The 13886-nt window shown below is 52.9% G+C and overlaps 1 protein-coding gene across 5 annotated transcripts in view; it reads left to right on the forward strand.

Moving 5' to 3' along the window:
- The window catches only part of TMCO4 (transmembrane and coiled-coil domains 4), a 98044-nt gene that overhangs the window by 64335 nt on the left and 19823 nt on the right, over positions 1-13886 (forward strand). Inside the window, exon 13 of one of the 5 annotated variants that reach the window (XM_019461592.2) lies at positions 8296-10460. The exons of 2 other annotated variants lie outside the window; for them this stretch is intronic. In XM_019461592.2, coding sequence (XP_019317137.1) covers positions 8296-8615 — 320 coding nt within the window. In that variant the 3' untranslated portion in view covers positions 8616-10460. Of the gene's footprint in view, positions 1-204; positions 2872-3416; positions 4259-8295; positions 10461-13886 lie in introns of those variants that run through there. 2 more of the 5 variants (XM_053898895.1, XM_053898896.1) reach the window with 2 other exon arrangements.

A 13886-nucleotide genomic window follows, 5' to 3' on the forward strand; every position in this document is an offset into this window, starting at 1 on the left:
ACCACCATCTCCCGTAAGGAGTTGGCTTAGAACATAGAAGGAAACACAGCCCCCCGGGACGCAGTCGGATGCTTAGCGAGACTTCCAGGGCTGCTCTGCTCCTCCCGGGGCTCCAGGCAGGTGGCTCGGAGTTCGCAGCGGTGCGTGGGGGCTGGACCATGCTCTGCCCATGCAGCTTTCTCCATCTGTCATTCGGATTCTCAGAGCAGCCTGGCGGCGTATTCAGCGGGAAGGACTGACTCCCCCCTTGGGAATCCCTTGTCTTCTGGATGAGCGTTTTGAACGCGTCGTGTGGCCAAGGAAGCTCGTCGTCTTCAGACAGAAATAGACCCAGATTGTGCCGGGGTGTGCTCATGGCTGCTCCCTGTTTGACTCACTCCAGTCATCATCTTCTCTTCATCCTCGCCTCGCTAGCTAACAGACATCGGCACTTGCTCTGTGCCCACCACAGCTCCATATTGTACGTACCGTATTTAATCCTCAGCGATAATCCTGTGAGGTTCTAATTAACCCCGTTGTACAGATGAGGAGACCACGCCTTACAGAGGTGAAGCGACTGGGCCACGGTGACAGGGCTGCTGATGGTGCCGCTGGAACTTGCATCCACAGTGGCCGACCCGTGCTCATATTCGTGATTTTGGTCGCTAACCCTGACAGCAACCTGAGATCAGGATGATTCTCTCCATTTTGCGGGAAGGCTCAGTGTGAAGCAAAGCCACGTTTCCAGGTGCATCCAGTAGGGTTTTTTGGTTGCAAGGCCTTGGATTCCCATCAGCTGCCCTTCCCTCAGAGCTCCCCGCTGCCCGGGAAAGACAACTGCAAGTTCAGGGCGGCTCCTGTCTGTCTGGGTCAGAGCATCCTGTGCTTTACAGCCGTTCTTGCTGCCCAGAAGGCTCTCCGCCTTCCCCCAGCCCCAGGCATGGCGCCAGCTCAGACGCATCCTTCAAGATCTGGCTCAGAGATCCCCTCCCCCGTACTCCTCGTGAAGGGAGAAGTCTCAGACTCGGAGGCAGTTAGGAAGGAAAAGGTGTTTCTTGCAAAAAGGTGTAAACTAGTCAGACTTCAGAAGGCCAGGCTTGTCAAATTACACACACACACACACACACACACACACACGCTCACACTCCTGAGTCCCAGGGTTACCCCGTGTTTATCACACGGTGGGAAAACTGCCATGTTCTCATGAGATTATGGAAGCCACACGGGGTGTCAGGATCTTCGGCCATCCGTGTTCCAGATGCTGCGAACAGAGCTATTCTCGTGGAGTCAGCAGCTTGAAGGAGGTGCTCGTTCATTTGGGGAACTAGATGTGACAAGGGGGCCCTCCTGTTTTTGCTTTCTCTCAGAGGATAAAGTGGGCGTTTGCTTGTCTTTGGGGTTTGGGCCACAACAGGGTGGGACGTCCGTGCTTTGGCCTGATGGCACAGTTTTATTAACTGATCCTCACAGCTTCCTCACGAGGCAGTATTCCTCGTCGCATTTTACAGAATTGCGGAGAAGGAGGCTGAGACCCAGAGAGCCGAAGGGATTCGCCCAGAGGCAGAGCCGGGAGGCGGCAGAGCTCAGATTCATGCCCAGCACCCAAGTCCGAAGTGTGAGCCTTTCTGTTTGGGGGGCCACCTCTCTGCTGCCTCTCCCCCCGCTCTTTCCCCAGCCGGCTGTCCCCGCACACACCACACTGTGCTGTGCAGCTGCTTACTGGTCTTTCTCCCGGACTAGAGGGCGGTCAGCCTCAGGGAGGACCTGTCTTTCAGGTTCACCTCTGACCCAGGACTTGGCACATAGGAGGTGTTAGTAGCCAATTCGTTGATGAGGCACACGACAGTAGCCGGGAAGTTTGCTGTGAGTGCTGCCTACGGAACGTGACGACAGCCCCCAAGACCTGGGCCAGCCTCCCCACCGCTCCGCTTCCAGCCGGCACGTGCCCAGCAGGCACGATCGGCCAGCACCCCCACACCCCCATGCACCGATCCTGCCCACTCAAAACTGAGACAATGGGCGCCTGCCAACAAGCGTTTGTGCCTTTGGGCAGGAAAGGAACGTAGCCAGAATTCCCAGAGACGAACTGTCCACTTCCGGCGGTCCATCTGCCAGCCCACGGGATGGATGTGCTTTGGGAGTGGCTGACCGTCCAAACCAAGGGTATTTCTGGCCCCGGCAGGTGGCAGGGGGACTATAGCGGTGCCCGTTGCCAAGAAGAACCACCATGCAAGCACTCACTGAGAGCCTCTGGGCCCCAGATCATGATAGACTGTTCGTTTTTCTCTGCATTTGCGTCAAAAGCTTTCAAAAATTAAGTAGTTGGAGAGCGAGCTCAATTCAGGCTGACTCATGGCAGCAGGCTGAGCCAGGAAATGGCCTCATGAAGCAAGAAAATCAGTTCTGTTTCAGTTTATTTTTGCATTTATTCTCCTCTTCGTTCCGAAAGGATTTGAGGGGAATTAATTAGAGGCATTCCATATTATCTCTGCCCCGTGGCTCCGGGCAGGTAGTCAGCGAGACATCTGAGATGAGCCAGCCCACCTGTCGGCGTATTCAGTCCGTACACGGAAGCCTGCCGGGCGTGCCGCGCTCTGGGTCCTGGGGTGCGTGCATCCACTCGGCCTGGCTCCCCCATCCACGCTCCATCTGTAAGCTGGCTCCATTCATTCACTTTTCCTGTATCTCCAAGACGAAAGGGATCGTGGCAGCCAAGGCGGATGAGAGAAAGAAGGAGCACTGGACCTGGAGTCTGGAAGCCGGAGTTCAAATGCAGGCTCTGCTTGTTACTCTCTGGGTGCCCTGAGGCTAGTCACCCACCTCGGAGCAGGGTACCAAGGCCTCTCGGGCTGGTCCTGGGATTAATAACTACTATTTATTTATTTATTTATTTATTTATCTTTAATCTTTTTTTAATGTTTATTTTTCAGAGAGAGAGCGTGGGTGGGGGAGGGGCAGAGAGGGGGGGTGACACAGAATCGGAAGCAGGCCCCAAGCTCTGAGCTGTCAGCACAGAGCCCGATGAGGGGCTCGAACTCACGAGCCGTGACATCCTGACCTGAGCCGAAGTCAGAAGCTTAACCGACTGAGCCACCCAGGCGCCCCTAATGGCTCCTATTTATTGAACACTTACGATGCTAAAAGCACTTGGCATGTTCTCTCTCCTTTCACGTATGAGTGGCCCTAAGCTGTTAGTGCTGTGTTTTGCGTGTGAAGAGGTTGAAGGCAGGGACTGTGTCATGTCCTCCTCTCCTGTGTCACCAGCACCTGGCCCGGGACTCGGCGCAGGGAAGGGGTACAGTCATGTGCGTATGGCAGCCCCGGGGCTCAACTCTACCCCACTGCTGGCCTTTTGATATGGCAGATGTGACCACACAGTGCTTGGCACACGGTGGGCCCTTAGGAAGTAAGAACTCCTTTCTCCCTCTTTCCGCTAGTTTATCCACGTGGATTTTTCCAAGGCTGTAACACACGCTGCTTCTGACCTCGCTCTAGGACAGTAACGTCTTCGGATGGCAGCTCCCAGGGGAGGAATGATTCAGCAGAACGTGGGATTGTTTGCTGCCTTCGTCCAAACGAGTGGGGTCTTCCTGCCAGGCTCGGCTGCAGATTAGGCCCCTGGCTCCCTTGGAAAGGCATTTGCATCATCCCGGGGATGCAGACACCCTTAACTTTGGTGGTTGCCACCTGCTAAAATGCATTTATTCACACACAGAACCTGGGTTGTCATGGTTGTGTGAAGAAGGCAAGGATTGGAGGGCTTGCTCTCGCTTGGGGCCCGGCCTCCCTGCTCCACCGTCAACCCACGGGGCAGAGCCACCAGCTGACCCAGCTCCTCCCACAGACTGGCCACCAGCCCCTACGAGATGAGTCCTCTTACCTTTCCGGGGCCTCCAGAAACCAACCCGTCTCCCCAGCCTGGCTTTCCTACCGCCTGGTCTAGCCATTTGTAGACCTGCTTTCCTCCTCCTGCCTGTGTGGGGAATGAGGAGGGGTAGCTTTATGAAAAGCCATGGAAGGGTCTGCTAACAACTACCCAGCAGGCCACTGTTCTCCACACCACAAGGTTAAGATCCGGGGCTCAGGGTCAGAAAGCCCTGGGTTCAGATTCTGCCTCCACTACCAACTCTGTGACCCTGTGCAGAGTACATAAATCCTTCAAGCCTTCCTTGTGAGTAAGAGCTAATGCTACCCACCTCATGGTGATGTATCGAGAAAACAGCACATAGGAGGCACCTAGCACGAGCCTGGCACATAGTAAATGCTAGCTAACTGACTATGGTACGGTCGGTGGTTTGAGCCTCGAAAGCATTAAAACATCGTAAGGGGCACTTAACACTCCAGGCCATCATAGTTTGACGATCCAGGGGCATTTCACAGCGTCCTCTTGGGGTCGGTCAGCAAGGCCTTCATTCTTCCATCCCATGAACACCAGAAAGTACAGACTCCTACGCGCAGGTTCCGAGGGATTGTTTGGAATCGCCTGGTTCAGACCTCTACACAGACGGGATCTCCTTGGCATCATCCGTCAGAGGTGCCTACCAGCCTCTGCTTACTTGCTTCTGGTGACAGGAAGCTTACTACTCTGCCCAGGAGTGGTTAGGAACTTAGGAATGGGTCGACTTCATCTGCGCATCCGTGGCTTGTGGGCGGCGGGACATCGGGCTCTGCCCCAGGGCATCTGTTCAGGCTGCTTGTGCTCAGATGTCATCCAGAGTGGCTGCTGGCACCACGATGAAGCCCCGAGCGCTGCAGCAGCACCTGGGCGGCCAGCACATCCCCAGGTCTGTTCCTAGGCTTTTCAGAAACATGATTGTGTCCGTTTTGCACCCAGAGCTGATCAGAGTCCCATGAAGCCAACTCACAAGAGACAGCTCTGGGAACTGAATGCTGATTCATTAGGCTCACCAATAATTGTCACCCTCAAGCAGATGGAGCAGCTGTCCCTGCTCGCTGCCCAGCCTCCTGGGAAAACAGATTCTCTGCCAGAATTTCTATGGTGAGCACAGGGATGGGGAGGGGACGGACTCTGGGAATGTTCCTTTTCCTGGCCATGATCAGCCCTGATGACCATCCCAATCTCATGGACAGATCGGCCCTCTAGTGGCCATTCCCAGTTTCCTTCCCCCACCCCTGCCACCCCAGGCCTCCCCACACTCAGAATTTTGTATAAATAGGTCCTGTGTATGAGTCCTGCTTAATAACAATGGAAGAATCCAGACGATGTGCAGTGAGGGAGCACTCCTGGGGGGGGGGGGGGGATTCCATCCAAGGAAGAAAACACCCCAAGTCCCACTGATTTACATATTAATTGACCATCTCGGTTCACAGCACTCTGTAATGGAAACTCTTGGGGTTTTCCCCTGTATCTAAGATGTCCGTGATCATCAAGGCTGCTTAGCCAGTATCCTCGAAGTGCTGTCTTTTAGAAAACAGCCAGGCCCGCTTTGCAGCAGAAGATTAAAACGTTCCTACCTGTGGGGTCAGTGTGTCCCCCATACTTGGCGATTTAATGACAGGGTCTGAGATTTGAGGCCCCTGTCCCTGCCCCCCCCCCCAACACAGCATGTCCCTGTGTGAACTCTGACCTTTCAGGTCTCTCAAGGGTTCTCCATTATTCTTTATTTCTTCCATCTTTTGTTGACTCATTTTCTCAGACATCCATTTATTAATTTACGCAAATCCACATCTCCTTCCTCAAAGGACTTGCAGGACTTCTCAGCAAATACAGCCTCAAACGCAGCAACTCAGGGTTAAATGTAAAACATCGGGAGCACAAAACCCGGCACCTGTGAATAGGGGCCTGAGCCAGTCCGGAAGTTCGGATGCAGGGGAGCAGGGCCCGGCGCCGGAGGAGGCTCAGACCCTGCCGCCAGGCCTGGATCTGAATACTAGCTCAGCAAAGAGGCGTGTGCACTTAGTCCCTGTGCCTCGGTCCCCTCGCCTGTGAAACGGGTCTAGTAGGACTAGATTAAGGGGAGTGATATACGTAAAGCACTTAGCGGAATGGCTGGCCAGTAGTTGGCATTCGGTAACCACGAGTTTTGTCACTGTTACTGTTATAAGTTCTCCTGTGATGACCCAGTTGCGGTAACTGAGCTGCGAATAAGGCCACAACTGCCTGTTTCTCACTTCCGTGGGGGGACGTGGAGATGCCAGCTGCACAGGTAACGAGACCCTCTGTTTCACCCTCACTTCCTCTGTCTGAGAGCAGCTTATCTTCGCCTTTGGGGAGCTGGGCGCACAGGTTCAGAGCCTCAAACGTCTCTACCTTTGCCTCGCTAGGAAGGTCACGACTGGAAGTTACAAACCGGAACCATGAGGGCAATGTCGTGGTGGGGAATAATCTTCCCAAGGTGCCTCCTGGTGATGGGGAGGGTTGGAGCAGGGGCTTCTTCGGAAACTCGGTCTGGAGATCATGATCTCTTGAGCTTTCCCGAGCAGCTGGGTACTTGGGAGACTGTTAATCAGGCGACACGTCCCCAGCTGCATTTCCGTTTGTCATCTGGCACTTGCCGGAGACTGAGGCTTCAGGGACTGTTGTTGAGCCTGGATCACCGGCTTACAGAGCAGTGGAAAACATGGTTTTTGGTTCGGCCGGCCACATTCTTCTGCTGAAGTTTGATCGAGAACAGTTTCATCTCGAAAACAAGAAAGCATCTTTCCAAGATGGGGAGCCGGGAAGGGAGCTGAGGCGCGTTGAGTACCTACTGTGTGCCAGGTGGGAACAGAACCCATCTCAGTGTTAAGGTGTGGGCATTACTACACCTGAAAGGCAGGTATTGCATTTTCTCTTTTTAAGGATGGGGAGCCAGAAGCCCAGAGAGGTTAAGTGACTTGTCGAAGGGCCCACAGCTAGTGATCTGGGATTACACCCAGCAAAGCTGGGATGCTAACACAGGTGAATCCTACTCTAAACCTTTTCCCGTGAACGCGTCTCTTATGCTGCTTCTGATGATAAGCTTGCCGCCCTCAAGTTGCCCGATAGTCTGGCTAAGAGAATAGATGCCAGCCTTAAAACCAGATGCCACGTCGCAAGGGCCTAAGCATGAAGCAGTTCAGAGCAGAGAGCCTTTCCTTCCAGATGGCAGGGACGGCTTCAGGGAGCAGGTGGCGGGCCTCAGAGAAAAAAATGAGCCTTGAAAGGATGTGAGGAAGACAGGATGCCTCAGGTCCCAGGACTGGCAATAGCGGAGATCCCAAGGTAGGAAGCTGAACGGTCACGGGAGGGCAGGCCGCCGGATCCCGGGTTTCTCTGGGAAGTTGGGAGAAGTAAGGCTGGAGAGGTGAGCAGGGTCCAGAACTCAGGGACCTGACCTGTCGAATGGAACGACAGGGACCCGGATGCAGGCTCTGCCTTGAGGTTTTGGTATTGGTGCTTCTTCCCTTGCTGCGTTTTTGTGTCCGTCGGTCAGCAGAGACCTGCTGAGGACCCCCCATGTGCCATGACCTGCACAGGGCTCAGGGACCGAGGTCAGCCAGACTGCAGCCCCACCCGGCGAGATCTTGCATGAGACAGGACCTCCCTCCCAACCACACTCCCTCCCCGTCCTTCAGCATCCCCGCCTGTGGCTGCACCGACCCGCCCCTCTGCGTGGCCTGGAGGCCTCTTTCCTCTGCTTCCCCAGGCCTGGGGCCGGGTGAACTGCACCACGTGAAGCCAGCTGACCGAGTGCCCTTCATGCCAGACCCTTCCCATGTAGTGTCACCAACCATCCCAGCCAGCCTGGGAGAGGGAGACGTGTTATTGCTGGTGCTCAAGAGAACAGGATCAGAGAGCCCAGGGAACTTATCCACAGTCACACAGATGTAAGTGAAGACTCCCCCAGCGGTCCTCTCTCTACCGCCCACAGGGACCCTCGACTCGTCCCTTTAATTTTTCAGCTGAGCATTTACCCAGCCGGCCCAGACTGCACAGCTGGTAAAGGCAGGGCCAGTGCCAGACCCCTCTTCTTATGGCTTCTCTCACCTGGGGGAGCAGGTGCCCCGCAGTGTGGTCAGCGCACCCCCTGGCAGGGCATTGCCACCGCCTCTAACCTGAATAGCAACCCAGGAAGACCCTGGAGTAGTGCCGGGTCCTGGAGATACATTGTGGGCACCACAGTACCATCTTGTGGTGACTTTCAGAGGGGCCACACATTTCACAGGGAAAGGGCTCCTCCATGCCCAGTGATGGGTGGGTTCCAGCAAATGCTGGCCCAGGAGGGTCTACAGTCTGCCTTCCACTGAGGGCTGGTGCAAAGCCGAGCGGTTGCTCCTGCTTCGTGAGAAATTCGCACGCCGCCCAGTTACATCCTTTTTGTTGGCATTTATTAGGTACCGAAGATACAAAGGGAAGGAACTACCAAACAGTGAATACCTACTGTAACAGGGGTTTCCAGACCCCATCCCATGGAGCCTTCCCAACAGCCCTGCAAGTGAGGGATTCTCGGGCCACTTTCCAGATGAGGACATGGGCACATGGAGAGGTGCTCTCTAGTCCCGACCCCCACAGCCAGACAGCACAGGGCCAGCCTCAGACCCCTGCTTACACGCTATCCGAGCAAAAGCTCTGCTCATCCAGGCACGACTGGACTTTCTGGCAGCAGCTGCCAGAAATGGGCTACTATTTCAGTGACCTTGTGCTTTTCAGATGAAAATCAGGAGGAAATGGTCTGATGAACAATTTCTTGTAAGAAAAGAGAAAGAAAGAAAAATTGGATCCCGTCAGGGACAAGTCCCCTTTTTTGAAAATGACCAAAACTATACACAAGCAGGGTGGTGTGGCGCATTTTAAAAATGCAAGGGAACTCAGATGGGGTTGTTTCTGAGAATTCCACGGCATCCCAGAGGACACTGAGAGGCCCCTGCCACGTGGCAGACTCATATGGAGAGATCATTGGCAGAGAGGAGGAAGACCAAGTTCATGATGTGTCGTTACCTGTGAACTGGGCTTGGCCTAAGAGGTCCGTGGATGCACACTCATGCTCACAGAGATGTTCAAAGACGCAGACTGCAGCTGGGTCTTGGCCGTTCCACAGTCCGGGGCTCTGCTGTTTGGCAGGCCACTCATTCAAAGAGATGGCGGGGTTTGTCACACAGAATTATTGCCACCAGCAGGTTGATCAACGCTGTCTGCCCTGACTCTTCCTCACCAGCAATCATTGTGCTATTCATTTCGAAATGGAACAAAGAGTTGTAAAGCAGCTCTCCTAAAAATAAAGGAAATTTCCAGAGATGAGAAACAAGGAGGAAGCAGAAACAGGGAGGAAGAGTAAGCATGTGCCCTGACTGGAGAGAGAAAAAAAAAGTTTCTTTGGGGAACTCAGAGACCCGGGATAAGGTATCACTGGGATTTAGGGGTCATAATTATACTACCCGCAGGATCCAGGAACCCCCAAGTCAAAAACCTGACACCAGACTACTCTGGAGAAAATAGGTCCTCAATCCAGGCCACATGTAAGACCGGCTTAAAGATGAGCCCATAATCCAGACTTCTGAAACGCACAAGGAAAAGCCCAACCATGTGGGAAAGTCACAGAAACAACAAACACCAGGAATAGACCCTCAGTCTTTGACAGAATGGTTTGAAGGAGCACCCTCTGAAAAAATAAGTAGGTTTACAATTATTAAAGACCTAAACTAAAACATTATAAATAAGGCAAAAGAAGACGACACTGGTGGGGGTGGGGAAAGACAGGGAAATTTGACAATAAATCAAATGAAACTTCTAGAAGTGAAAAACCAAGGTCATTGGGATGACCTTAGTTGGATGAGTTAAATAGCAGATTAGATAAAGCTGGAGAGAGAGATCGTGAATTGGAAATTTTGATGTGAAGAAATTACCGACAGTGCACCATGGAAAGGTAAGGAGCCAAGAGATGGAGAGGGAAGTTAAGAGCTTACCAGTTGCCTAATACCAGCTCCAAAAGAAGAGAAAAGGGGAGAGATGCAGTTTGTTGGCTGATAATTTTCCAGAATTGATTCCTGAGATTCAAGAAGCATGTTTGAGCAGGATAACTATCTCACCCACACCCACCATAGTCAGATTGTAGAACTGCCAGGATGAAGAGAAGACTTTAAAAGGGAAGAAGAAAAAGATTGCTTACAAAGAAAGAGCGACTAGACTGTGGAGACCTCACAAAACAACAATAGAAGCCAGAGAAGAAAGAAAAAGAACGGTCGTATCATTCAAGAGAAAAGAGCACAGATATTTTCAAACTGAGCACTTTTACCTGTAACAGACTTTTGCTGCAATAACCACTCAAGGATCTACTTCAGAAAGCAGTGAGTGGGGCACTTGGCTGGCTCAGTCTGTAGAACATGCGACTCTCGATCTCAGGGTTGAGTTCAAGCCCCACATTGAGTTCAGAGCTTATATAAAAATTAATTATTTGAAAACAAACAAACAAGGGCCCCTGGGTGGCTCAGTCAGTTAAGCATCCGACTTCGGCTCAGGTCGTGATCTCACAGTCCGTGAGTTCGAGCCCCGCGTCGGGCTCTGTGTTGACAGCTGGGAGCCTGGAGCCTGCTTCGGATTCTGTGTCTCCGGCTCTCTCTGCCCCTCCCCCCGCTCACGCTCTCTCTCCCTCTTTCTCTCAAAAATATTTTTAAAAAATTTTTAATAAAATAAGCTCACACAGATACATCTCAGCATCCTAGCCTGTGAGTCCCTAAGCTCCCAGTTGGCGGAAAACTGTTTCTGAGCTGTCACCAGCTGACATGCAGAACGGACTGTCATTCGGTCAGCTGGCTCCTCCGTCTTCACGATAGCAGACATCACATGTGACGCGATCTATTTCCCTCACATGGAACCGCACCCACCAGTTGCTTTATCCTCAGATGGACCACACTTCAGTTCCCTGGTCGAGAGCGGCGAGAGTTCGGGCAGGTTCATTTCCAGGGCCCCGGGATGCTCGTGCCAGCCTTATCACTTTGCACAGCCAAGTCAAAGGCGGGATGCAGGTTTACTCCTTCTCTAAAGAATTCATCCTGGATCCTTACAGTGTATCCAGACGGGCTCCCCGAAGCGATTCTTTCCAGTGTGAACCTCATTCCTGGGGACGGTCAGAGCTTCCTTTTTCTAGTCCCTTCCTGCCCAGCCACCCATCTCCCTCCCTGTCCATTTGGCTGCTTCCATCTGTGTGTTTATAGTGTGCGTGTGTGTGTATCTTCGGAATGGATTTTGTTCGTGTTTGATGCAGTTCGTATCATTTCCTTCAAGGTCTGTTTTCTGGACCCGTGGTTGGGAGATAATTTCCTCCTTCATTTCCCGCCTTATCTCTCCCTGCACACATGGACCCCCTGCCAGGAGGGAGAAAATGCTTCTTTTTTTGCTTCTCAGGTTTGAGATCCTTTGGTCTTTGCAGCCCAGGAGAATCTCATTATTGACAACGTGAGAGGCATGGGGGAGCATGTGATGTCGCCTTTCCAGCCGCTTGATGAGATTTCTGCGAACTCTTGGGGGGGGCTATTTGGAAATACCTGGAGAGCCCTGCAGAGGCCTGCCTCCCTTGGAGAAAGCCCGCTGTGTGGGGGCACCTGGGGGGCTCAGTCGGTTAAGCGTCTGACCTGGGCTCAGGTCATGATCTCACGGTTCGTGAGTTCCAGCCCCGTGTCGGGCTCTGTGCTGACAACACGGAGCCTGCTTGGGATTCTCTCTCTCTGCCCTTCCCCTGCTTTCCCCCTCTCTCTCTCTCTCAAAAGAAATAAGTGAACTTTTTTTTAAAAAAAAAAAAGCGTCCCGTAGAAAGCCTCCCATCAGGAGTCCAGTGCGACCTGCCAGAAGCGTGAGAAGAGTAATTGACAGGATATACACTGATTGACCTAATTTCCGGTTGATAAAAGTGAGGATAGTTCATGACAAAGGGAATATACTTGACTCTGTTGAACCATACGCTTAAAGATGGGTAGATGGTGAAGTTTATGTTCCACGTGTCTTATCACCATGAAAAACTCTGTTCAAAGAAAAGTAACCGAGGAAGCGGTTGACCATAGCTCACGGCCCTTCAGCCGCTTCCTGCAGAGGCTCTGCTCCGAGGGGCCGGTGCTGCTGTTTCCTGCCACCATCTGACCCACACTGCTGAGCCACAGCAGTGCCTGCCGCTAGTGTTTCTATACACGGCCGGGCCGTCTGCACAGACAGGGCCTCGCACACCCCATTCCCCCCACCCCCCCGCCCCGATTACCAAACTGACCGTGTGGGGAGAACGCGGAGTTGACCCCACGGACCGAGCCGCGTGCCCCGAACCCAAGGCCTGACACCAGCGCTGGGAAATCAATATTATTATCAATATTATCAATTATCAGTATTACCATCTTCTCTATCTCCCTCTGACAGATGAGGCAGCTGAGAATCCGCATTATTAAATAACTGGCCTCCGTTCAGGCAGCCGTGAGGCCAGGATTCGAACACGGGTTTCTCTCACGCCGCAAGCCAGGCGGCTCTCCCCGGGCAGGTGATTCCCAACCCTCTTGAGCCCAGGGGCCCTTTCTAATGGCGCACGTCTTCACAGACCCGCCCACAGCAGCGGTCGTATCTTCAGTGTCTCCTGGCTGAGGAGATACGGAATGGCCAAGAGCTGTCATCACCAGGAATTCTGTGAGTCACCGCAGCATCTGCCTACAGTCTTAAAATGACGACACCCGATGTGTGTGTTGTGTGAGGCTGTCTCTCTCTCTCTCTCTCTTTTAATTTTAGAGGTGGGGGGAGGGACAGAGGGAGAGAGACAGAAATGTTAAGCAGGCTCCATGCTCGAGCCTGGCGTGGGGCTCGATCCCATGACTGTGAGGTCATGGGCTGAGCTGAAGTCAAGCATCAGACGCTTAACTGACTGAGCCACCCAGGCGCCCCCATGTGAGGCATTTAATTGGCCAACGGTGGTTGGCGCTTGTGCAGTGTCTTAGGCCCTCAGAGTCGCTCTGGACCTTTGCCCCCAGAGACTGGGCACCCCTGAGCTGCACCAGGAATTAGATGAAGGGGCTGGACACCCTGAGTCTTTTGTAGGCCAGACACAAGGGAGTTTCTAAATACAGCCGACGTCAGGTTCTTCTTAGGCGGGGAGGCGGGTTACTCTGAGCCTGTGGATGGTGCTGAGGCCAGGGGAGGGAGACTGAGGCAGCGTTAGCTTTAGAAGGACCACTCACTATTCTGCCCCGTTGCAGCCTGCAGTCATGCTCAGTAGCATCCGTCCCCCAGAACACAGCTCTAGAAATGAGCCACTGAAAAGCTGAGAACAGTAAAGACATTTCCGTTTGCTTTCACCTCGGTTAGCACTCTTCGTTTGCTTTTATCCAGTCTTCAGAGATCCCCAACCGTAGCTGCCGGGAAGAAATAGTGCCAGGAGAGAACAAAGAAAAGGAAAAGAGGAAATACCCTCTGTGCCTGTATCCTCAACACGAAGGGTTCATACTGCTGAGTTGCGCTGCTCACTTTCATTCGTTCCGCAAATATCTGTTGAGCACAGCTTCTGTGCCAGGCACTGTTCCAGGCACTGGGGGCTCACGAGAGAGCACAAAGAGCCAATCTCAGCCCTTGGGGAGCCCGTGTGCTAATGAGAGACAGACTAGAAGTGAGGTTTTTATTCTTACTTATTTTTATTTTTTATTTTTAAAGTTTGTGTACTTAGAATAAGTAAGCGAGAAAAAAGAAAGTGAGAGAGAAACAGAGAGAGTCAGAGTGGGAGTGGGAAAGGGGCAGAGAAAGAGGGAGACACAGAATGTGAAGCAGGCTCCAGGCTCCGAGCTGTCAGCACAGAGCCTGATGCGGGGCTCGAACCCACAAACTGTGAGATCATGACCTGAGCTGAAGTCGGACGCTTAACCGGCCGAACCACCCAGGCGCCCCAAGAAATGAGGTTTTTAAAAGTAAAGCAGGTAGGAAGTCAGGTAGTCTTAAGTGCAATGGAGAAAAAGAAATCGGAGAAGGG

This window comes from Panthera pardus, unplaced genomic scaffold (assembly GCF_024362965.1).
Source record: "Panthera pardus isolate Hobbes unplaced genomic scaffold, ASM2436296v1 HiC_scaffold_11, whole genome shotgun sequence".
Taxonomy (NCBI): Eukaryota; Metazoa; Chordata; class Mammalia; order Carnivora; family Felidae; genus Panthera; species Panthera pardus.